At 35.2% G+C, this 27,609-nt stretch overlaps 1 protein-coding gene across 1 annotated transcript in view; it reads right to left on the bottom strand.

The window, feature by feature from the left end:
- LOC118193798 (uncharacterized) overlaps positions 1 to 27,609 on the bottom strand; it is a 572,698-nt gene that overhangs the window by 104,452 nt on the left and 440,637 nt on the right. Inside the window, exon 4 of the mRNA XM_085810455.1 lies at positions 11,377 to 11,560. Coding sequence (XP_085666581.1) covers positions 11,377 to 11,560 — 184 coding nt within the window. The remainder of the gene's footprint in view (positions 1 to 11,376; positions 11,561 to 27,609) is intronic.

Genomic DNA, 27,609 nt, shown 5'->3' with positions numbered 1-27,609 from the left:
AATTTAATCTTAAGAAAATATTCAATTTTGCTATCTAAAATTTTACACCGAAATATTCATTTTCATAAGAAGAAAACTTACCAGCAAAAGCTAGAGAAGTAATATTTCTGCTTCAGTTATTCTATTCTAAAGAATTCGCTAATTACCTAACTTAATTAACAATTTTGTTCCATAGACTTCAAAGTATATGATTCATTGCAACGTTCGGAATACTATCACCAAATATTGACTTAACTAGGTCCACATCTTATTAATTCTTATGAAATATTGCTGTTTAAGACAAATATTCGCTATTACTATTAGGAAAATTAAGAAAGTACGAAATAATTCTTAATGTAAATATCGGAAGATAATTTCTAGGTTACATTCACCAATCTACATGCGTTATAACCATGGTACCATATTCGAGAAGAATAGTTGCTCCTAATGAAGTTAAATTTGATATTCATCTACTGAAATATACTTCAAAGTTTCCTAAAGCAAGTGCTCTTCATCGAAAATGCAATGAATACAGCCAGTCCTGTAAACATGTTAGGTTATTTTGAATCAGTTGTAAAAAATGTGCAATGCCCTGGTCGGGACACGAATCCTGGCGTATGCTTCCAATTCCACCACGAAGGCATGTGACACTCAGGGTTTGGGTTGGTTTGGTTTCGGTTTATGTGATTATGGAAAAGCCTCAAGGGCTATCTGCCTAAGTGGATCGATGACTTCGTGGAGGACGTTTTAAGGGAAACTGGCTTGTATACTCTTTAAACAAGGGGAAAAACACGAAAAATAATGATTAATAATGATTGCATCCTTCCCTCTGGGTTAAATGTTACTTATTTGTATTTGCATAAATTGTACCTACTTTACTTGAAATACGTGTCGACTGCTATTCAGTCACAATAATGGTTAAAAACTTACTTTAAACCTATTAAATACTGTAATTAACTACTAAACTATACAGATTTTACCTGTCTGTGGTTTTGTGGAAATTCTCGTCATTATTTACTAGTATTAGAAAGTTCCAAGGATAAAGATATGAAATAAAATTTAATTGAAACTGTTAATAAAAAATACATCTCGTACTAGTAAAACTCAAATTTAACAAAAATTAACACTACTGATTTCAACTATCTTAAATTTTCAAATACGTAAATATGTACAATATAGAAGGCAACATTGATCAGAAACTAATCCAGCTGCAGTTGCCACAGATTGTAATCTGTTCTCTAAGTAATATAAAAAACTTGAAGTGGACACCGCATGACCTTGTATGACCTATTAAATTATACACATTTTTGCTGCATTTGATTAAAACTTATTTCCTCGAGTTTTTTAGAGATATATTTCGCATTCATTTTAATTAAATTCTCACTTCCCAGCAAAGCAAAAACACATTAAAAACTCAAAACACTCTTCCTTAAAAACTGCAGAATACAGAAAAACATAAAACACCAAAAACAACTAAGAAACGATTTTTACAATTAAAATTAGAGTTTATCGCCCCACCCCGAAAAAAAAAGCAATTCGGGCAGAGGGCAAGAAAGCAGATATTTCGGGGCACAAAACGGAAAGCTACGTTTGATTCCACTCGGCAAAAAGACACTGAAGGTGCAGAAATTGACTTAATTCCCTTGCCTACTTAGTTTCAAACGTAAACAAATGGTCATTCGTTAGGTTTAACTTCGTACTGAAACTTTAAAATTGTTAACAGTTCTACAACTGATAATTCTAATTGTACTGAATAACAATTCGTGAAGATTAACTAAAGACACAAAAACATAAACCGGAACATAAAATCCACAAAACGAAATCTTTTTTAAAGCAAAAAATGCAAAATTTACCAACATATAAGAATAAAAAACTAAGCTCACGGAGCCAGTTAACAAAGTAAGAATGTATATATGTAATAAAAGCATAAATGTATATATGTAATAAAAGCATAAATGTATATATGTAATAAAAGCATAAATGTATATATGTAATAAAGTCACAAATATCTGAAGAGCAAGTATTTCGATAGCGTAGGAGTGTTGATCCATAACGACTAAAAAATTGGAGGCGAATGCAGATTAAATTTTAGTTTTATTTTCAGCAACATATAGCGGCTACACACAAGTCGGCACATTAAATGTGCCTGTTCCAAAAGGCTTACATTTTTGATAACTTTGTAGCAAGAAAGAAGAAGTAGACAGACTGCAGTCCCGCTAAGGCAAGGCGTAGAAAGAAAATGCTTAATGTTCAGGATGAAATCTTAAGTCAAACTGAGTTAATTAAGATACAATAACAGGCCGAACAAATATTAATTCAGAAGTCAAACAACAAAAATCAGCGTTATATTTTCAAATATTCACAGAACTAGTTTCGATGGTTTTACCGAACTATCATCCTCAACTGCCAAAACGCAAATGAACGAGATAAGGTATAATGATTAGATAAGATAAGAAAGCCTGGACAGGATATAAGCCACTGGCACCATCTGTTGATGAAACCAGAACTAAAACATAATTTATTTAAAGGCTGAAGGCAAAGACGGATTGGAATTATGATCGTTAACTATAACAGAGAGTTTTTCGAGTGTGAAATGCCTCTAGAAAATCCAGTTCACCAATGGAAGATGATTTTTGAATAATTTGGCAGCAGAAAAATTGAAAGTGTAATTTTCGGACCAACATTTTTGGGCAACAGAAGACTTCTGTATTTCCTTTTTTTTCTAACATACGCTTCATGTTCCTTAACGCGAAATTTTAAGGCTCTCTTAGTTTGGCTAATGTAAATTAAGCCACACTGTCAAGGAATCCTGTAAATACCCCAGGAATTCATATCCGGAATGGGGTCCTTGAGTATGGAACTCGGAATTTTATTGATGGGAGAATAAACGGTCCGAAAGTTAAATTTCTGCAAAATACGTGCAACTTTATAGAATTAATTGATGGAAAGAAGGGAATGAAAACAGAATTTTTATAATCTTCTAAAACAAGAGTTTGCCTTTTGGTGTGGTGTAACAAACTGAGTTAGCTTTTCTCAAAGCATTTTGATTGCATAGTTAATATTACTGTAAAATTATTATTGTCTACTTGAGTTTTAGTTCCATTTACATCAGCAGAATTACGTAAGAGTCATCTTACGTAATTCTGCTGATGTAAAGTTAGTTTTTTTCTCAAAATGACGCAGTGCAAATAGATGTTGCTATTTTTAGAATAGAGAAGGGAAATTAATTTACGCTGTTAATTTAATCTTTTACATACTCTTTATTTTTCTTACATATATAGGAGTCGTGCAGCCGATTTTAATGAAAAAGGGAGGTGCATAAATGCATGCTATTGCAGTTGAATATACAAAATTTCAATGTTCTGCGGCTACTCATTCCTCAGCTATTCGAGACACACATACGTACATATTTATTCAAGAAAGATTCCTTTATGAACCCATTTTACAATCGTTCTTTGGTAAAAACAGTCCTTTATTCTGCCCGTACGTACAGATGTCACTAAATACATTGTTCAAATGATTTCGAGGGATTGAAACGGATGTTTTCGTTGAAATATGATGCCCGAAGTGTTTTGTTATTACAAGACGTCCTTTACTTCACACAAGGATGTAAAAAACTCTTACAAAAACCTATATCACTATAGCATTATGTTAACACAATCTGATTTAAATTCTGCTGAAGACGAACTTAAGTAATAGAACATGCAGAGAAAGATTAACGTAACACTAAATTGTTGATTAAAATAACACTTTCAAAATAGTGTCAAAGATTAGACCTAATTTACGATTAAAAATATGAGCCGCAGACTAAGAATTAAGTAACCTTTTCAGATAAAATTTGCTTGTTGTTGGCAGCACAATATATAACACAACCTTGGATCTATAATTATTATAATAACTACCAATTACCTTTCCGCATTTGAGTATAAGTTCAAACTCATAGATAGCTTCTGGGAATTAAACCTGAATTGCCAAAATTACCATTCTTCCATACGAAAGCAATCATCCAAAGATATGATGGCAACTTAAGCCAATAAGGGAAAAGAGCTGTCTCTGTGGTATTCTCACTTTCGTCGTCTTCCGTCACCTCTGGGATCCAAGGCATTCAGCAGAGCGGTAATAAAGCCGATTTGAGAGACATAAACCTTTAATACGGGAATGAGCCTTTCACAGCTTATTGCGATGTAGGAGGAGTGGAGATTATCTTGTGATAATTGAGTCGAAGGACATTTCTCAAGATAATGAGATGGAACTACAATGCAGGAGACTTCCGATTTTCGACTTTCCCTTCGTCTTAGAGCTTTCGCATTTACAAACGGAATCCATACTTTTGATGCTTAATCCGACATTTTATATTTTATTCTTCAAACTTAAGAACAACCTATCATTGAAATATCCTTTTAACTCCTCTTCTTAAGAACGCTTCCAAATTAATTTTAGCTTGAAGATAACAAGAAAGTTATAAAGAAAACTGTTTTGCGTTTTGTTTTTCAAAATGTCAGCCTTTATTGTTGAGTTAAAAACTCTGAAAGATTTAAGTTTAAATGCTTACATTTTAAACTAATTTTGAGGTTTAAATCAGTTAAAGAATGTATCTTTTAACTGTAATGACTTACTTATCTGTCTTAATTTCTTATAAATGTAATTTTGTACTTTATTTTAACTCGAGTTTCCACTGTTTAATTTTATTTGGGAATGAGCCCCACCACAGGACGAGTTGTTACAGCTGCTTAACACTGGTAATTCGACCTGGTTTGGGTTCGACCCTAGGCAAACGAGCTGGCTGCATGGTTGTTTTTCATTATTTTGCACATGTGCAACGTGAACACGAAATAGTGCTTTTAGGAATTCCTTCGCGAAGGTATACCTCCTCTTAGGTTTCCCATATTCAGATATCCTAACCTAACCTAATATTGTTTGGGACTGAACAGGCTTAGTTAGATAATGAGACTCATCTGCAGCAGAGCGGTAATCTGTGAACCCTAACAGTTCGACCAAGGTTTAATTCCAACGAAACGGTGATTCCAGCCAACGGTGTACATAAGCACTTTCAAGGTCTTACCCCTGAGTAAGGTGAATACGAGTCAACTTCATTTAGAAAGCCGCCCACAGAGGCATTCCTTCACCTAAGCAGATAACCATCAGCTAACTCAATCCTGTACAATTATAAAGTAATGGTAATCTGCAGTGGGGATCTTTGTAAGAAGTAAGGACTTTCTAAGAAAGAGTTTGATCGTATTCACTTTTTACATGGGTAAAGAACAAAATTCCTATACCAGCCTGTTACCCAGGACTTAAACCTGGATAGGACTACCAGTATTTGGCTGTCTTATCCGTTAGGAAGGTGGTGGGGTAGAAATTGTAATAAAAATTCCTTTGTATATGTATTTTTCGAAACCGAATCATCTTTTATTTTTGAAGGATGCGGCGAAAGATGTAAATTTGGTTTCATTTCTGGTTTTTGCCATATTTTGCGCCCCTTTTTCTTTCAGTTTGACACTGTGCTTCTGTTTTTTGGTTTTTTCATGCGGTTTATTCCGAATTTAATATAGGATGAATTTATTTGAAACATACTTTTTATTTTATTTTATTTTGCATTATTGCCACCACTCGTTGCTGCTATCAACGCGCAATTGCATTAGGTTTTAAACTATTCTGTACTATTTTGAACTATTTTTATTCATATAGATATATGATATATCTTATATATATATACGCTGCTTAAGTGTCTGTCGCCAATAATTTATTGATTGCTCGCGTAACTGTACTAGCCAATGGGATGAAGTTGCCGCGAAATTCAAATAATCCATGCACACTGATACTGTACTTGCAGTTATCATTGTTTTAACTAAATTATCATGGTATTTAAGAACATTTAAATATATTTTATTCATATTATTGCTGGTTATTATGCATTTAACTATATTTACATATGAATTACCTAGAAATTTGCAAATGTTGAGAAATTAAAGGAGACGAAACCAACTAACGAGTTGTGCGTAGTACATTTCATCAGGTAGGTTTACCCAAACTCCTATGTTAAATATCCTATCACGTAAAGAGTTTAAAATTTTGCACGATTTTATTCCGACATTGTATGAGCGTGTCAGAGGGAACGTGAACATTTGTTTGCATTCGCAATCATCTGTTTTTGAAATGGTTTACAACTGAACGCAAGAGTTCCTGAGTTCGTGAGTTCCTGTTCAACAGTTCCTGAAAGAACGGACGTAAAATTAAAAATAATGGACGGTCCTCTGTGTACAAAGAGATCTTTGGCATGTGAATTAACATTTTATTATTTAAATCACCTTTATTTATTGAACTAGCGGTGGCTCTTAAGAAATGTACCGCCAGTGGTTTCCTTCATTGCACTCTTAAAGTTAAGCAATTAAGCAAGTAGAAGGAGGAAACCCCGTGGGGCAGTAAGCAAAGGGGCGTCTCTCCCTCCTTCTTTACACATACATATATTTATATGTATGAATATTTAATTAAGATATTCGGAGATAAATAAAAATTCCATTTCCTTAAATAATCATTTTTTCATTATCGAGAATTCATTGAAATTCTAAATCTCAGATATAAAATATTCATTATGTCCTCAAATTGCAGTTTTTTTTACAGAAAACGAGAGATATCTTTCCGTATTAAAAACATTTTTCTTTTCAAGAGATAACTTATTTTTTTACAGAAAACGAGAAATATCTTTCCGTATTAAAAACATTTTTCTTTTCAAGAGATAACTTATTTTTTTACTTATATATATATATATATATATATATATATATATACATATATAGTTTGTATTATGAATATTATATACATTCGATGCGTTATTTTTTTTTTACTTTCTTTCGAACTCTTTAATTTTAGGATTACTATTATGAGCATAATTGCATTAGAATTTGGTAAACACAGATCTACTGAAACTTTCTTTGAGTCTATTACTTTTTATTATCGATTGAAAAGGATTGTTTATTCTTACACTAGAGATTTCATGTAGATTAGGAATTCTTGCTGAATTTCAAACGAATGAATGTTTCACCAAATGCAAAGTTTCCCAAATTTTATTCCGAAACATTCGCCTGTCTGAATAATTTAAAATTGCGTCCTTTTTCTTTATTTGAAATCACTAGAGACATTTACGAACAAATAATATTACACGATTTACTTTTTATGAAGGCATCAACTTTATGAAAGAGCGCTTACTGTTGTTTGGAATCTCTAAGGTGCGTGAATGTATGGCGAGTTTTTTACGTTCTCTTAAATTCGAATTGGAAAATATTTACGTTGCTGTTAGTATTTTTATAAAACATTCAGCTATCCTTAACTTTTATAAATGTTTAAGTCTGCTAATTGTTTGAAGTAAAAACTCTCTTGCGAATGTGAAAACAGATGATTTTGTATTAACGGTATGTTAAAAATACAATCGCTTCGTAAATAACTGAGAATAAAACAAAGAAAAAATCTTAAATGATTCATATTTTAACAATAGCCCAAAAGGGTTTGTTAAGATTTTTAAGCTCTCACTGAGGGCGCTGTTGTCCAGTATGCTGTTGCACTCAATCCTGCTGACCCATTTCACTTTATTATTAAGCATCATTTTGTTCGCTTTTATGCAATATACAATTCAACAGAACAATTGCTAAAATTTTTAAGTATTACAACAGGATATGTTTAGAATTAATGGCGGAGTTTAAAGTGTTGGCATACAGTTTCCTATTTTTTTCTGTCTTTTCGGAATTTACTGTGCTCATACGAATGTTCAGTTTTTCTCAGTAAGATTTCTTGCAAAATTTTCCTTTGTTCTTTTTATTAAGGTTTCGTGTGGTGACTTTATTCATTAAATGTCCTGTTATTTGCACTTACGTCACTTATAATTAAATTTGACAGGACAAAATCCTAAAATATTTATAAACAGCATATCTTCAGAATTACCGAAACACAAACACGATTGTTGGAGATAAAAATGCTTTATTCCATACAGCGTTGCTCTCTTTCAGATCGTTGAGTTTGTTAATTAAAAATTCATTCAAGTTTTACAAAATATGAAATATAAAAATTGAACTTTCATGTACAAATGTTCGGATGGAGGACTACGTTTTTCGGAATTTGACGGCTGTTTTTTCACAGTGCGAGTAACATATATGCATACATGCAGATTCTTTTTTGCTTTAATTTCTTGAAAATTTATTTATTATTATCAATATTTGGTGGCAACAACTTTGAAAAGTGATTCTCCTTTATAGTTGGCGAAGCAAAATCCCCTTTCCAGATTTATCCACGAAAATCCTTGTCGCAATGAGAGCTAGATTACGCTTGTCGTTGACAACAGCCTTAAGCACCTAACAGTTGACAGTGCGATTTGGCTCAGTTCCGCCACAAGTTTTGATGGAGAGCACACCTGGGGAATGGTTCCGAGGGTCTCTCGACACTCTACCATTCCACCAAACCACATGAGAGGACCTTCGGCTATTTAGAGTTATGTTAAGAGTGCCGACATGCCGCATCGACACTACACATTTGCAAACAGCCATGCATTCTCCGATATTCGAGCCAGGGCACTTCGACACAGCAGTCAGCGACGATAACTACTATACCGGCTGGGCGACTGGTTTAAATGTAATAAAATTAACAGATAATGTAAGAATGGTAACCTTGATATAACTATTTATGTATTTTTAATGCAAGATATTTACCTTTGTTACATTCTGGCAGTATAAAATGCGAATCCTCGAGTATATAAAAATTTTTTTTAAAACAAACCGAAGTTGCAGATTTCTGTCTAATTCGACAATCGATAATTTTAAAATACACTTAAAAATTCCAAAATCCAAGAATTTTAAGTTAGCAGTGACGATAGTTCTAATAGTTTGAGAAGGACAGGTTAGGGTTGGTTAGGCTATTTGAATATGGCAAAGCCAAACGACTAGCTCACTGAGATGATGCCTTCGTGGGTTTCCCCGCAGAAACCGGTTAATGTTCACGTTACGCATTGGAAAAAACAATCGCGAAAACCTACCATATATCCAGCTCTTTTGCTTGAACTCAAACAAGTCGAACGACCAGTATTCAATGGTCGTGACTACTCGGTTACTGGTGGCGCTGTTTAAGAAATAATTTCCTCAAAATGAAAAATATCATGCATTTAAATTAGCAGTTCAAAATGGTAATCCAACGTTAAGAACAAAGGAATTGGTACCATTACATTTTATCGTAAATTAACATCACGTAGAATTTTATGCAATTATCTAATAATGAAATTATTATCCAAGACGTAGCGGTGTATTTATTTCACTGGCTGGCTTGTGCACACGGCTTGCAAAAAATAATATATTTCTTTCAAATGGGAGTATTTTATACTTTACAAGATTGCGAAACTTACAAAATGGAAACAACAAATACAACATCGATAGGTTTTCTTCAAGGTTTAAGGAAAATACTTACGTAACATTGCAGAGCAACAGTTAAAAGGCGATTTACAATTGCAGTAAATAAATTCAATACTTACAGATTAAATTAAATTTTTACAGTCCATTAACACTAAAACGCTGACGTTTTAGTGTCTTTTCAGAAGAGTCCCAGTTCTCTGTGCAGTATTCTAATGGCCATATACATGTCTGGAGGCTCATTGGAGAACGCACGTCGCCTTCTTGTATTCGATGTCGGCATAGGGTCGACGTCGTCCTGCATCTGGTTTGGTGGTTTGGGCGGCCATTGGATACACGACATGCACATCTCTAGTTCGGATCAAAGGTTATTTGAACAAAGATCTGTACATTTCTGACATCTTCCGTCCAGTGATTGTGCCCATCTTCGAGACCTGCCAGACATCATCTTCCAACAAGATAATGCAAGACCGCATGTTGCACATCGTGTTCTCACTTTCTTCGATACACAGCAAAATCCTTGTTCCTTGGCCTGCTCGGTCTTTACATCTGTCACCCACTGAAATATCTGGTCATGGGCTGCTGAGAGATTAGCCCGCCGCCTCTCTCCAGCTAATACAGTTGATGAACTATGGGACTTGAAGCAGCATGGAATGAGTTGCCCCTTTCTGTCATCCAATAGATTTCATTCAGTTCGACTCCATGCCTGACCGGGTACGGACCATTTTATCTGCAGCGGTAGCAGCTGTTTCTACTAATTTCGCACTCCTGTAAACCCCCAAACTGCATCCAATTTTGTCTTCATTCCATACTGTTTACGTACAAGAAATATCTTTTTTTTGTATTTTCTTTCCTTCACGATGTTGCAATTTTATTGATCAGCAGTGTATTTAAGTTCCGGATCTTGTAGTCGTATCTACTTCAGGTTTGTTCAATCTTCCGAAATCACGATCTTTTAGTCGCCTTGTCGTTTCTCCGATATCTCTTTTGGGAACTACGGTCAAGGGAGGTGCTCTGTGAGGTGCTCATTTATGTGAGGTGCTCTGGGGATTTACATAGTAACTGAGCAGTTCATTTACCTCCAAACGCAGATATGTTTTGTTTCATTTACCGTCAGATATCGGCTCAATATCCGTCAGGTATTGTAGTTTTAATATTATTATATATTCTCCCTGGAATACACGTTTATATTATACATAATGTTGAGAAAGTTACCGGTATTTTACGCATGAGTACTTTTTATACAGTGTTCTAACTCTAACCGCATTTTTCCAGGATTAAATTACTCGCATGATTTTGCCCTTTGCTTTTAAGATGATAAAATGAGTTAAAAGAAGTGGGATAATACTTGAGGAAATGCGGTACATGCAGTAACAGAAATAAACATGCTGAACGTAGAAGTCGATGATGAAAGTACTTATACTTTTTATGGTGATTACTAATTCTAATTGCAGGTACTCTTTGATATTTAAGAGCTCTATCTTTTATAATATGCATATTTCGAGTATAAATTTTATAACATATAATCGAAATATGGAAAACAAAATGAGTACGTTAATTCAGAAAATGTCCGACTTGTCAAAAATAAACTACTTATATTATTACAATGATATGTAAATCTAATGCATATACTAAGTCACGCTTTCGAGACATGGAAAATGCAAGCTAAATTTTGTCAATCCGCTCAATAGAACGGGGCATATGAAACTGTCTCTTTTTTGAGCAGAGTAACTTAAGTCAAAAAATATATCTTTAAATCCTTTTATATCTTAAAAGCATTCTAAATGCCAGATTTAGAGTCTAAAGCTTATGTGCAGGAATGTTTAAGCACAGGCAATAAATTCACATCTACAGCTTCGTGTAAAGTATTGTATAAATTTCTTACATATGTATATTTTTTTTCTGTTGTTTTTAAACTTTGAATTGCAACGTTTATTACATTCCCTGTGAAAATATAATGGTGAGGAACGTTTTGGCGGTTTTGGTTCTGAATCGAATATCAAAATAATACCTGTCTAAAGTAAGTGATCCAATCTGAAAAGAGAGAAATGTCAGTTCCAGACGTTCTCCTAGCGCGTTTCCTCCTCCAGCCACCAGATGGAGCTTGCAGACAAATGGAAGGTTCCGTTGGAAAGGCTCCGTAATCCTGAGTGGATATTTAGTTCCAACTTCCCCCATCAACGACTGGTTGCAGTCTAAATAATAAAAGAGAGAGACACATTTATCAGTTCGTTAATTACGAACTTAATGGTAATCACAGAGTCAAAATAACCAACTATGTACTGAATTAACACAATTACGTACTGAAGTACGTAATACCTAAAGTTAGAAATATCGTCTCCATTATTAAATGAAGATGAACCTGTATAAATGCATGCATGTCAGTATATGTGTTTACAAACATGGAAAATATGTTGTTTCTCGCATTGAGGAAAAACGGTGACACTTAAAGATTTGAATTTATAGTTCTCCACCCGAACATGTGCACCCGAAAGCTCGTATTGGGAATTAAAAAAAAAATATATTTTAAGTTTTCGTCGAAATTAATGAAATTTTGGTTAACAATCACAACGATTTAAAAGCAATGTATTACCAATCAGCAAAGCATAAGATATTTGTATTGCATATTCAACAAACTGCGTGAATTAAAAGAAAGGTGTTGCTACTGGCCAAAAGAAAATATTTTTATCTTCCACGCATCGCTGTGTTGCCATTCGTCAAAGAATAACATGATGCCGTTCTTCATTTCTCTTATTAATAACCAATAACTGGAACCGTGAAATAACCTAGCAGAATTCAATAAAATCTTTACATTTTTTTTCCTTTTTATAAAAAATATTTTAGTCAACTGGTCACCCAAGTGGTTGGTGCTAAAAAAACATTTAAATTCGTATTTTTATAAAAAGAATACTTTAAATATGTTTGGCCCCCACCAACCGTCGAGTGATTAAGATCGTTGAATACTGGTAGTTCAACCTGTCTGCGTTGGAACTCAGGCGAACGAGCTGGATACATGATTGTTTTCGTAGTTTTCCCGTGTGTGACATGAATACAAGGTAGCTGCTTCCAGTAAGACCTCCACGAACGCATCCCTTTTCTTAGGCATATAGCTCGGCTTTGCCTAAGAGGTATTAAAATAACCTAACTTTAACTATGTTTGACATATGCACAATAATTTATCCCTGAATAATCATTCATTAATTAATCTTGATGTCATACGTATTTTTAACTTTGTGTTACGAATTTTGTACATATGTAAATAATTTTAGTGAAACTATATGTGAAATTGTAGTATTTGTTCAATAACGTAACATGAAAATCTAAATTCTGCTTACATTTAGTGCCCGTACGCAAGCAACAATATGTAAAACGCAGTAAAAATAGCGCAATCAATAGAAACGTTTCCTTAATTATATTTGTTATGTACCCAATAATTTATGTATCTATAATAATACTTAATGAACATGCATTTTATTGTAAATATGGAAAAAATGTTTCTCTGAATACATCACTTTCAATAAATAAAATAAATAAGTACAGGAGATGATTCACTAACGTGATAAAAAGGTGGTATGGAGCAAGGGATTAGAGGTTGTTAAGTACTTTATTAAGTGTTAAATTTTCATTAGCTTCTTTGGATCTTTCCCTTTGTACCGGCGGCAAGTAATTTTCTGCGAAAAGATTATATGCTCCAACGCTTCCTATTGGAACGTGTAAAATAAAATGCGTTATTCTCATATCTTGTAACAACGTTCTTGTTTTCAAAGTTGTAGGGTTTATATTTATTTTAACTAACATTTATTTTAAGTTTAAACTATCTTTCCTGTCAAGCCTTACTTTCCCCTGGAACTGCCAATGCCAGAATATGTAAATTTTAGTAGAACGCGCAAGGATTCAAATTATCAGCGGAAGTAGTATGATTTAAATAGAAGGAAACAAGTTCGGTGTGTGATATTCTTACTTAGCGAGCGCAGAGGTAGTTAGCGAGAATTGAAGAACCCCGCGTTGCGGCCTATGTGCTTGGCGGGAAGTAGTGGTAATCGTTCCAGTGAGCTTCAAGTCTGCTGAATTAGCAGCGGTATTGTAAAACGCGGTGAGTTAGTTATTTTAGAGAACCTCGTAGTTAGAATCTTGTCTTTACTTTCTTTTCAGGTTATTATTTTTATTTGACTGCCAAGTTGGCACAGTCTGTGAGCGTCAAGAGCACGCAATTGTAATTTTATTACGTTGAATAAAAAGGGACTTAACCCCTTCACAAGGCTCTATCTTTTATACAAGTTTTCACAGTCACCTCTTGGTTGCGTGCAAGTTGGAGGCGCGCAACGTTATATTGGCGCCCGAACACTTATCGAACTGAAATGGCCGAAAATTGGATGGAAGCCGCTGGACAACACCAAGAAATGACAAGTCAGTTAGAAGGATTTGGATACCTGGTCCAGACTTTGAAAGCATCAATCAAGCCAAACGTCCATTTCGACGGAAAAAATTCGGTGGCGGTATTTTTAGAAGGTCTAGAAAACCACTTTCAGCTCTACCCTGTGCCTGAAAGACAAAAAGTTGCCATCGCCACATCAGCACTAAGAGGACAGGCCGCGCTATGGTGGAAAAACATAGGAAAATTTCTACTAGGTGAATTTGGAAGCCCGACGTATACATTTGAAAATTTCAAAAAATCGTTAGTAAAGGCCTTCCCCATAGTGAAAGATCGCGCACGCCTGGAAGCCGAACTATATAGTTTCTATCAACGGGATACAGCACAATTGACGGACTTTATTTTACGAAAAATCAAGCTAACGGATATGCTGTATGGAAAAAAACCCGATGCGGAGATAATTGAAATAATATTACCAAGATTGTTACCCGCTGTCCAAGACAACTTTGAAATTAGAAACCCAAGCACATTGCAGGAACTTTTCGAATTGGCGGTGAAGTTTCAAAATCGCAGAATAGCGGAAAAAGCGAGAGGGGAAACATATTCTCAAAGTACCCGAAGGAAGGAGGAAACCAGAAATGGAAATCGCTCTTATGGGGGTAAGAACTATCAAGCTAACGCATCGAAACTCGAAGGTCAAGGCCCAAAAAGAAAATTTGAAAATAAACATCCGCGTACCCAGAAGACACAGATTAAAAGGAAAGCTTTAAACGAGTAGAGGGGCCTGTGAAAGGGAGGGTCCAGACCCCGGAAGTTTTAGAAAAACCCTCAAATAGACATTTAAACACGGTCATCGTAAAAAACTCACAGCTACCAATTATACAAGTCCTGGTTGGCGATGTACCAGTAGAAGCCCTCATAGATACAGGAGCAGAAGGAAATTTTATGAGTGAAAATTTCTTCAAAAAGAATTTTTATAGGATACGACTATTTAAAACCAGAAATACGGAAATTATAGCAGCGCAAGGAAAAACATGTCACTGCATCGGGAAATTATCATTAAACTTACAGGTAAAAGAGGAAAATCTCAAAGTATTAATTTTTGTGGTGAAAGACCTGCAACACTCTCTTATTTTAGGTATGGACTTTCTAAGGGCCGCGAGGGCCAAATTAAATTTTCAAGATAGTTCCGTGGTGTTGGAGATGGACCAGAGGGTGGTGGAACCTGTGGAGACACCTGAAGTGGACCTTAGCCATCTGAATGACCATGAAAGTAAAGCAATACAGCAAGTGGTGAGTAATTTTTCTCATTTGTTTTCAGGAAAACCAGGAAACTGCCAGATAGTAACTCACAAGATTCAATTAAATGCCGAAAAACCTTGTAGGACTAAACCGTATCGTTATGATAAACAAAAAGACCTAATCATCGAAGAACATATTCAGGAGATGTTAAAGAATAAAATAATAACGCCCATAAATAGTGAGTACGCGAGTCCAGTCGTACTATGTAGGAAAAAGAACGAGTTTCCTCCTTCGGATAAAAGGGCTTGGAGGTTTGCTATTGATTACAGAAAACTAAATAGTATTACTAAATTTCCAGTTTACCCTTTGCCGGTTATAGACGAGATCATTCGACAGATCAAATCGACAAGATATATGTCTACTTTGGACTTAACGTCTGGCTACTATCAAATAGCTATGAGACCCGAAGACATACATAAAACCGCGTTTATAACAAAATCGGGCACTTATGCATTTTTACGCATGCCTTTTGGGTTGTGTGGGGCCCCATCAACATTCCAGAGAGCTATGGACATTGTTCTAAAGCCTGTCCTAGGAAAATCAACTTTAATTTATCTAGATGATATAATTATAACGAGTAGTACGTTGGAACAACACATTAATGACCTCGAACAAGTTTTTAAATTATTAAAAGAGGCCGGTCTTACAATTAACGCCTCAAAATGCAAGTTCGCAACTAAAGAACTTAAATATCTCGGTTATAAAATTTCGCAAAAGGGTATAGAAACGCAAGATTCAAAAATAAAAGCTATTAAGAATTTCCCACCGCCCAACACCGCCAAGAAACTTTCATCTTTCCTTGGGTTATGTTCTTACTATCGATCTTTCATAAAAGATTTCGCTAATATTGTTGAACCACTCTTAGTAATCAAAAGAAAAAATAGTAAATTTACGTGGACAGCGGAAGCTAACACAGCTTTTGAAAGATTAAAAGAAGCGCTTATTAATGCCCCTGTTTTAAAATTCCCTGAGGGGGACGAAAACCTGGAAATTGCAGCAGATGCGTCAGACTATGCGGTGGGTGCGATTCTTATGCAAAATAACCATCCGCTGGCATTTTTTAGTAAAACATTGAATCAGACACAAAGGAATTATACAGCTACAGAAAGAGAAACATTAGCCGTATTAATGGCTGTACACAAATTTCGAGTTTATTTCGGCAAATCGCCAGTAACAGTCTTTTCGGATCATGCGGCTGTTGGTAGACTTTACTCGGGGAAAAATCTAACGCCCAGGTTAATAAGATGGGCTTTAAAACTCCAAGAATATAATATCATAATAAAATATAAACCGGGTAAGGAAAACAATGTAGCTGACGCACTTTCTCGTATAAAACTGGACGATGAAGGAAATGAACTTAAATGCGCTGTGTTGACTTCAAAAATTTTAGATTCTAGAGATACGGTTATTACTGAACTGAAAGCTGATCCTGAATTTGGAAATATCTATGCTTATTTGAAAGACCCCGAAAGCTTTGAGCATACAGATATCGATGCGATAAGAAATAGAGCAAAAAACTATGAAATAATAGATAATTTATTATTCTATACGAAAACAACAAAGAAAATCTTGAGCATAAGCCAGACATCCCAGCCTCGCTTCGATTAAGCATTTTGAAGGAGTTGCACGAAGAAAAAACAGCGGGCCACCTCGGGGTCAGAAAGACTATAAAAAGGGTACGCGAGGCGGTATATTTCCTGCAATTATACAAAATAGTAACGGCGTATGTCAGGTCCTGCAATCAATGTCAGTTAATAAATGATATTAATTACAGCCCGGCCGGGTACTTAAATAGCATTCGCGCTACATTTCCGAATGAAATTTTAGGCATAGATCTCCTTGGTCCCTTCCCCCAGAGCGAGTTAAATAAAAATCGTTTTCTTTTAGTAATACGAGTAGTAGATCATTTTTCAAAATGGATAGAAATTGTTCCACTTAAACGCGCGTCAGCCAAAACAGTCGCAGATGCATTTTAAAATACGGTGCACCGATAAAAGTCATTAGCGATAACGGAAAACAATTCATTAGTCAAATATTTGAAAACATATGCAATGGACTTGGCATACGCCATATCAAAATGGTTCCGTATAGATCACAGGCTAACATAGCAGAAAGAGTTAATAAAAATATAGTAAAAATAATTCGCAGTTACGTGAGCACACATCACAAGCGCTGGGATGGCTACATAAATGAATTAGCTTATGCTTTAAGAACGGCACATCATGATACTACGGGAAAAACTCCAGCAGAATTATTTTTAGGCAGAAAGTTAATTACGCCTTTAGATAAATTATTCTTTGTGCAACAAAGAGAGCAGGAGATTAAACAAAAAGATGTGCAAAAGCTAATTGATCAGGCACTTAAAACCCCGGATACGGCAAGAAATAGGCAAAAACTATATTACGATAGAAAACGCCGTGAAGCAGATTTTAAAGTTGGGGATAAAGTATTGAAGCGGAAATTTTCTTTATCAAGTGCCCCAGACAATTTTATGGCAAAGCTAGCTCCAAAGTTTGAAGGCCCCTATGTAATTCAGGAAATCAAAGGAGTAGTCTTATATCTTAAGAACGAGAGAGGGGAAATCTGTAAAGCAAGTCCCGACCAGGTGAAAAAATACTATAATCCAAATGATTTTGAAATCCTTAAAAGTTTCTTGCAGGACTCAAGTCTAAACGAAATAGAAGGGCCAGAGACTACAACAACTATTCCACCACCCAAGAAACAGAGAACTGAAGAGAGACCTAGCACTTCTACATCCCGGACGTCGGTATCAAAAAGAAAAAATAATTTTCAAACTCCAGCGTTTAAGAAAAACAAAAATACAGATGCACCGGGTAAAGAAACCGTGGTAAAGAGAAAAACACCACCTACAAAGGATGGCAGGAGAAATTACACATCAAGGAGAACGCGCACACGGCCACAGAGTCAGGTGCCAGCAAGGCCGCCGTTCCGGAAACTGAAACGCCAACAGGAGGCACAAAAATACGAGGAACAGAAGAAATTCAAGAAGGACTCTAGACCGCAGGACGTCAAGACCAGCCGTCCCAGGGAGAAACGGAAAGGCCAACAACCAGACGATTACTCCGCCAAGAGGCCAGCATGTAGAGGACGCAAAAGAAAAAGCAACGTGGACGACACTCGGAGATCAATAAGGAGAAGATTGACATCCATGAAACCTCTAACTTGGGATCAATTTTGCCAAAAACGGATGACGGAGTTTCAAGCATCGAAAACTCAAAGAAAAACTCAAAGTTAAAACCTTCTATAATTTTTTTTCTCTTTTGTTCCGAAATGTTATGCATAAGTACGAAGTTCTATGTTTTGACGAAAGTCAATATGTCTCGGTTGAGACTTAGTTTTGTTTTACTTTATTTAGCTAAGGCAAAAGTATTATTTTAAGTGTAAAAGCATTTTCTGTTGGTCGAAAGACTAATTCTGTTATGTTAAAGCCAAAATTTGGCCGAAGATAAAAATAACTTCGTATTCTTGTATTAATAAGAATTTTACTTTCAGTGCCGCCAGCTTGGCGAAGAATGAGTAAAGTAAAAATTTATTTTCTCTTATTCATTTTATGGTAAATTGTAAAAATCATATGTATTAAAATTTTGTAAATGTACGTAAATACTTGAGTGTTATGTAAAAGTAGAATTTAGTCTAGAAGCATAAAATTGTAGATGCTAAAAGTGAATGCTTAAAAGCAATGAAGTCAAAATTTAAGTATTAAATTGTAGATAAAGTCATGCTTTAGAGCGAAAGCCTGCATGTTTAAAGATGAATGAGGGGGAAGTTAGAATGAATGTGTTTTGTAGGGTTCTCCACCTACATTTGAATTTTTAAGACTATTAAAGTAGCTCATTGAGTTGTAGAATGTCGAGTAAGGTGTGTCTGTTTGGTCGTTGAATTCTAACAAATCATGGTGGTTAGGGGAAGTGTTGTAAGACTAAAACACGAATATTCCCGTTTGACACCACACACGGTGGAGAGCCAGGGTAAAGTTAAATTAATGCTTGAAAAATTGAATGAATGTGAAGTAAGCAATAACTAAGAAAAACGAATCGTTTAAAAACAAAAATTTATTGTGTCAAGAAAGTGTAAATTATAATGTATGTAGAAAGATACTGATACTTATTCCTTCCAGATGCTGGAAGGAAAGACCAAGATTGATTGATGAAGTCCAGGAAAAGTTGCTGTAAGAAGAAAGTTATAACGAGCAACAGAATTTTAGTATACAAATGGTTACATAAGATATTTTTTTTTTGTGTAAACGAGGTTCTCGCCAATTAGTTCAGAATTAGAGAAACTTACAACAGGTCGTTTGTAGGACCTGCTTCCAAGTTTTCCAAATTCTGGCAGCGGCAAATGTAGGGTTTATATTTATTTTAACTAACATTTATTTTAAGTTTAAACTATCTTTCCTGTCAAGCCTTACTTTCCCCTGGAACTGCCAATGCCAGAATATGTAAATTTTAGTAGAACGCGCAAGGATTCAAATTATCAGCGGAAGTATTATGATTTAAGTAGAAAGAAACAAGTTCGGTGTGTGATATTCTTACTTAGCGAGCGCGGAGGTAGTTAGCGAGAATTGAAGAACCCCGCGTTGCGGCCTATGTGCTTGGCGGGAAGTAGTGGTAATCGTTCCAGTGAGCTTCAAGTCTGCTGAATTAGCAGCGGTATTGTAAAACGCGGTGAGTTAGTTATTTTAGAGAACCTCGTAGTTAGAATCTCGTCTTTACTTTCTTTTCAGGTTATTATTTTTATTTGACTGCCAAGTTGGCACAGTCTGTGAGCGTCAAGAGCACGCAATTGTAATTTTATTACGTTGAATAAAAAGGGACTTAACCCCTTCACAAGGCTCTATCTTTTATACAAGTTTTCAGAGTCACCTCTTGGTTGCGTGCAATTTGGAGGCGCGCAACGTTATAAAGTAATAAAAAGATTTTTAAATTGTGTCATTCTCTTTCTCTATGCTTATTGAGTCAGGTACCCTAAACTAACATACCAATTTTAACAGAATGTATTGGACAAATAATCCATATATCTGCTAATGGAATTCGCTAATTGTTCTACAGTAGAGATCCTGAAACCATTTGGAAGGCCTGACCACTTTTCTGGTATTAATAATATAAGCGGAAGAATAACCCTCTGGCAGTTCTCTACTTTGGATTAATGACTCTCTCAGGATAAAAAATTCGTTGTTAAGGTCAATGAAAAATTTTCCAAGACGCACAGATCTTGGGCTCCAAGAAGGCTCAAAGAAGATCCCCAAAGGCTCAGTCCTTAACTCTTTATTATTTCTTCTTTATATGAGCAGTATTCATGGGTATATTGGCAATGAATCTAAGATAGCATGCTCGGCGATGACATCGTCCTTTGGCACACACACTCCAATATCAAGCCTTCCGAGCGTGACTTGAACCTCAGACTGACTGGCATTGAGGCTTGCGCTAAAATTCTTAAAATGATGATTAATCCCAAGAAAAGCCAAACTGTGCGTATTCAAACTTGTCGAAAATGCAGTCACACCTACCAGTTTGTAATCAAGATTTTAAATTCTGCTATCGAACAAATCACTCATTTCTCTTGAGATTTATCAGATATCTGAAGGAAATCTCACATACAGCCTTGAGAAAACTCAGCTTTATAAGGAAACTCTGCTGATCAACAAAGGGTTCAGGACCAAAGACTTATACTTTTCCAAAGATCAAAGACTTTTCATCAAACCGACTTTAAAACTGTAGTACGCTGTACGCAACTGAGTTTCGACATCTTCAGCAAAGGAAAATATTGATTCTATCGAATTCAGAGCCTCTAAGATTATCATTAAAGCTATCTCGCCTACAAACAGCTCAAAGGCTGGGACCGAATGTGGACTAATCCAGCTGGAAGACAGAAGGAAACATGCCACTCTGACATTTACTAACAAAATCAGGAGCACTACTGATAATCAAATTCCCGACAAAGCCACCCGCTTCTGTCAAAATTAAATTGGACCTGTTGGTACCATGCTAAGAAAAGAACCACAAGAAACTATCAGAAGGAAAGGCCCAGAGATTATATCGAAGCCCATGAGGCATGAAATGGCCATGGCTATTCCGACTCGGATTACCATAAAGGAGGAGCCGGCATATTTGTATCTGTTCGGATGACAGCACCTCTAAACACAAGGTTTCAGCAGGGAACATTTCTTCTATTTTCACGAACGAAATTGTCGCAATTAGAGAGGCCTTGAAGATTTATCTCACGCTTGCGACACCTGCTTTCTTCGATGGCATCATTATTTTCTCGGACTGCGAATCTGAGGCCATCCAAAATGGCAAGACAAAACTCTTTCAAAGCATTCCCAGCCTATGTGAACATCGAGAGGAATAAGCAAGCTGAGTCTCTCGCGAAGGAAGCCAGAACAGGCGAACCTGCCATCCTGTCCACCACACATTCTGATGCTAATGTTGTTACAAAGCGGAGGCTTTCTGCCCATCTCCGGCCGAAAGTTTCAATACCTGAGTTAAACTATGAAGGAGATGTCACAACCACAATCGTGAAACGGGGTACATGAGGACCGGTTACTAAGAACGCGGTACCTGAGGGGCATGAAGACGCTACCCTATGACACCAGGCTATACACGGAGGGTACGCATTGCCCGAACACACAGCTGGATCCCGGAAACCTCCTGGTCTGTCTTGTCTCTTCCAAATTGACAATGATTGAACAAGAAACATTATTTTCACAGACAGAGTCGAGGACGTGGCCAGAGCAGTGGTTCACATTTAGACCTATTGACTTCCTATTCCTATTGTTTCCTAAGCGTTTTTTCCTCTCTCTCTCTCTCTCTCTTCTAAAGCACTTGCCCTGGACACGACGACAACAACGGGAGGGACAATAAAGTGGCTCTGCGAACCAGATTATTCCTCTCTCCTTCGAAAAGCAGTTTTTAAACATATATTACTACTAATGTACGTACATTTTAAAAATAAAGTTAATTAAATTTCAATTGATTTTAGGTTAATAATAAATATTTAAGCTAATAGAGTAAAATTCATTTAAACTTTAAATAATTCAAGGCTATTAGAGTTTGGGTAATCCTTTCCCGTTAACTGAAAATTAAATGGTGACAGTGATATAGATGAGCTTGCACAGCTGTTATATGTTTGAATATATGTCGTGATGCTTAATTCTGAGATCGGCATGAGTTGATTCCAGTTCTTTGCTTTTATCTGAGATGGTGATGAAAACTCTTTCTCACACCGATACGTATAAGTAATAGAATTATAATTTTTAAAGCACCAGTGGTTGTTAGTTGACTATATTTCGTTTTCGGTAGTAATGAGCCGAGCAGAGCTAAACATGCAGAGAAACTGTGGCGAAAAGCACCACAATCATAACACCTTTTTTGTTGCTAAGGCTAGAATGGAAAGTATATAGATAACGGCTAATAGGTACATGCAAACGGTAATAAATTTCATTAATTATCAGTGTTGGAAGAATAGTATTAAACGATTGTCATGTATAATTTCCAAATACTGAGGATTTCATTAGTGTGGTATATGTTATTAGTTTAAATTTTATTTATTTATTTACTTGGAAAACTTGTGGTTGATGGATTACAGCTTGAGAAATGCTGCTTTACAGTATTATTTATTGTATATTTTATTATGCTATCTGACTGCAGTTCTCCTGGAATTAAATTCAATGCAATCAAAGCATTACAGTTACTCTTAATTTCTGAATATTAATGTACAGTAATTTTAACGTTCTAATACATTATAAAGTAATAGTAATTTCTTATTTTCGATTTGTACTTTGCTTAAACCCTCTAATTTATTATCCTCATTATAATTTGAATGTATAAAACTCTCAGTATTTTCGAAACCTATATTAATATTTAATGAGAGGATAATGCAGTTTTATAAATTTTAATTAGATACTTGTTAGAAAAATTTATGTACCGAGCTCTAGTCAGTTTAAATTTTATTATTTTCAAGTAATTTGGAAAACCTAATTTTCTGTTCTGTCTCTCACGGAGAGATTTTATGCAACTTTAGTTATACAATCCCACGCCAGCCAGTAGTACTACTTACATTAATGAGTTTCATGGAGCATTATGCATATAATTTGCGTTACATTAATTTAGTACTTAATATGCACATTTATTTGCAGACATACATTCAATTTCAAGTTGCATTACCTTCACTAATTCAGGAAACCGCATTTACTCTTCGCTCTGCCACGGAAAGATCTCGTACAACTACAGTTATATTAAAATATTTTCTTTATTGTTTCTAATATTAAAAAGTTATACCAATAAAAAATCTGATGTGGGAACCATATGACTTTTTTGTACGGCCTATTAAATTGTATACACTTTTGCTGCATTTCATTTAAAACTAATTCCTCGAATTTCATTAGAGATATATTTCTCATTCAATTAATTCGTTCGCGGCAAGGCAAAAATACATAAAAACTCAAAACATCTTCATTAAAATTTGTAAAATACAGCAAAACATAAAACACCAAATGCAGAAAAAGAAAACAGTTAAAAACAATTTTTATTGCATTAGAGTTTCTACGCAAAAACAAGCAGTTCTGCTAACGTGCAAGAAGACAGAGTTTTCGCTGCTCAAAACGGAACGTTTACTTTTGGTCCCAGCCGACAAAAAGACACTGAAAGTGTAGAAAATGACTTAATTCACCCTTCTACTAAAGAATTTCATGTGCAAACAAATGGAGGCCATGTTAGGCTTAAACAACTTTTAAATTGTTGATAAATCTACAACTGTTGCATGCAGCCTAACTGAAGGTATACGAACCTTAACATAAGGACAACATAATTCGGTCATTTTTAAAGCAAAAATTACACAATTTATCAACATATGAGAATAAAAAAACTGAGCTAAACCCGGGCCGGATAAAAGAGTAAGTATATATATATATTTATTTATAAACATTTAATGAGGCCGGTTGCAACTAAAAAGAGGGGTGCACAACTACATGTTATAGCTGTCCTATGTGCAAAATTTCAACATTGTACTGCTAATTGTTTAGTAACGCGAGATACATGCATTCGTACATACAGACGTCCCGGAAGCAAATCGCTTTTGTATCCATTTTAAAACCATTTTACAATCCGTTTTGGGAAACAAGAATCATTTATTCTGTCCGTACGGACAGATGATACGCAAAACATACTTCAAATTGATTCCAGAGCGGTTAAAATGGATATTTTCGTTAAAATATGATACCCGAAATTTTTCGAGATTACAATACTTCCGTTATTTCGTAAAAGGAAGTAATAATGGGACTTTTGAAGCATATTAATTAGATATTTAATTATACGTACTTATTTATCGATTGCTTTCTGATTCCAAATTTGTTAACTAATTTTTAAAACTGAAACGGAATTTCTTTTTCATCCTATAAATGACAGATTTTTCTATTCCACAACTGCTGTTATATAACATATTGTTGCTCTTTTTATGAGTTGTAGAAAAAAATATTGGATATTTTGATGCATATTAATTATATACTTAATATACACATTTACGCACGACTCTTACTGGATTCCATTATACTCGTACATTCATTCAATTATTATAGAAACAAGGTATTTTTTAATTCAAATGAAAACAGTAATCATTGCTCCCTGCTAACGGTAATTCTGGTTCCTAATAATCTTTCTTTTCAAAAACAATAGCATTATTCTTCTGTTACGAAATATTTGAGCCGCTGTATTGTGTTACGGTTTTCCGTATTTCATTAAGGCTTTCTAAGAATATTTCTTTTCTTCATTAAGATTCCAAGATTTTCTATTAAGCACAGAAAATTAGTTTTGAAGTTGATATTGTAACTAAATATTTCAAAACTCTGCATAGGACTTTTTTCTGTTATTAGTTTCTAATCAACATCGTAATGATCTTCCAAAAAACGAGACGAAAGATTTTGGTTCTCATTTAGATATCTTTCGCTATACGGTCATTTAATAAATAAATTCAGTCTCGCTTGCTAGATTTGTACCAGATTTATCAACCAAACTACACTTTGTTTAAATCTATAGTGATTATATCTGATAGTGATAATAAACATAATATCGATAGCGTTCTGAAAGTATAAGACAGATTTAATACTCCTGACTTTCGCAACATGACCTGAATTTTAAAATAAAGCTAAAAAGCAAATTTAGTTTGATGCAGGTTTTGAATAAAACACTATCGAATTTCAGGGCAATCAGACACAGTTTCCGCTTTGTCAGGAGGAAAACATTTTCAAATCGTGGGAGGAATAACTGTTATATTTACTTAGAAATCAATAGGCAGAGTGAAGTGAAGATGAACATGCCGCCATCTGTCGAGGAAAATATTACTGTAACGTTAGAGCTTTTGAAAGCGTTGGAAAGGACAATAATGGAATTAATGCCATAATTTGTGAATACAAAAGTCTTCAAGGAAAGCCAGTATGTACGACTGAAGGAATTTTGGGAATATTTTTTGCAGCATCCAAGTTTTGACTCAGGTGAAGAGACTAAGTATGATTACATATAAAAGAATTTTTTTTAATTTTTCATCCACCTTACTATCTTGATGTAAAATTTTAACACTATTTTCATGTAGTCAATTTTCTTCTCTTAACGTAGAGATCTATTCCGGATCATTCTAGAAGTCAATGGAGATGCAGTTACAAGTCTATAAGGTATTTCTCCCGCCTTCTTCGCATGCCTTCGTGGTGTCGTAGTCTGCATGCTGGGCGCTTATTGCAGAGGTCCGCGGTTCGATTCCCGGCCAAGGCGTTGCATATTTTTCATCTTGCCTGCTTCTATAAATACCTAATGTCTCTACAGGTCTATGAACTTCTACGATGTCAATCTGTGGCTGGTTTTTAATTATAAATTTTTGCATTAATATGCGTCTTCAAATTAAAAACATAAAGAAAAACGGGACCTAAATTTATCGTATTATTAAACCAAGTTCTACTACAGATGTACCCACTTTTAGTTGTAACTTTTCGTTTTTAAAAGCTTTTATTTTCATATAAAAATACGGTGAATTAAAATATATGCATCATGCAAAATATAATTCTGGATCAGATCACGAACGCGAAATTTGAGTTATGATCGCTCACAACACTGTAAAACTGTCTTCTTTGGCACCGACACATATTCTTTGACACATGCACTAGCAGATGATGGTACCGTCTTTGTTGCATTCTTTGGCTGCACTTAGGTGCAAGACCGACATTCTGTGTTTGCGCCATACGTCATTACTGATATTAGGTTTGGCCACCCAACCAGTAGAGTGGTTAGGATCGCTGACTGCGTGCCGATGACTGCATGCATGTTTGTAAATGCGTAGTATCGGTGTGGCATGGCAGAACTCTAAATATGCGGCAAACCGAAAGTCCTCTCGTGTAGATTGACGGAAAGAAAGAGGGATGGAAGACCATGAGACCCACTCCCTCGCTGTATTCTTAATCAAAATTAGTACGAAACAGAGTTAAATCGCACTGTCACTCGTAATGTGCTCAAAACTGTTACTAACAATAGGCGTATCTTACGCTTCCTGCCATGAGTGGCGTCTGTACGAACGTATGTACGTACGTATCTCTCATAACTGAAAAATGCGTAGCTACGTTAAAATTTTGTATATAGGACTGCTATAACATGTAGATGTGCACCTCGTATTTTGGTTGCAATCGGCCGCGCCAAACGTATATAAATATATTTATATATATATCTCCACTCTGTTACCCGGTTAAATTGTATATTTTTGGCTTTAAAAATGATTCAATTATGTTGTTCTTATCTTTCGGTTAAGGTTTTCATGCCTTTACTAAATCTGTATGCAATATTTTTAGAATTATCAACAATTTTAAAGTTATTTAAGTGCCGCTAAGCCTAATAATTTTTTGGTGTGTGGTGTGGTGTATTTAATTATGCAAAGCACACTAGGGCTATCTGCTTAAGGGAAGGGATGCCTTCGTGGAGGACTTTCTAAGAGAAACTGGCTCGTATACACGTTACACATGGAGAAAGCCACGAAAACACCCATGCAGCCAGCCCGTTCACGGGATTCGAAATTCGGACCGAACTACCAGTGTTCAGCGACTTTACTGCTCGGCCGCTGGTGGGCCAAATAATTTTTTTTTATGGCGGCCATTGCTTGTTTACATTTAAAACAGCAGAGTAGTGGATTTGTTGCCAATCTAGAGAAACGTAGCTTCGCAACAACAAAGATAACGCCTGCATTTATTATTGCGAATTAAAACATGCATAATCCTTTATGGAAATTTTTCGAGGAAATAAGTGTTTAAGATTTACTTCGTAATTTTTAATACAGATATTTTGAATTTTTATGTATTTTTGCCTTGTCGCGAAGTAAGAACTGAATTAATTGAATGAGAAATACTCAATCGTCTGTGAAAAACTGTTTCTTTTTTGTTTTGTTTGCTTAATTTCTTTTATACATCGTTCTAGCTTTATTATAGTATTTGAATAGAACATGCGGCAACGATTCGATAATTCTTTAAATGATATAAATTTTGTGCATTCTGAGTTATATAATATGAATGAAATATAATACTGT

Source organism: Stegodyphus dumicola, chromosome 2, assembly GCF_044657685.1.
Source record: "Stegodyphus dumicola isolate Sdum_Otavi_A_Nest chromosome 2, ASM4465768v1".
In the NCBI taxonomy this organism is placed as follows: domain Eukaryota; kingdom Metazoa; phylum Arthropoda; class Arachnida; order Araneae; family Eresidae; genus Stegodyphus; species Stegodyphus dumicola.
This window is presented reverse-complemented; position numbering and strand designations above follow the sequence as displayed.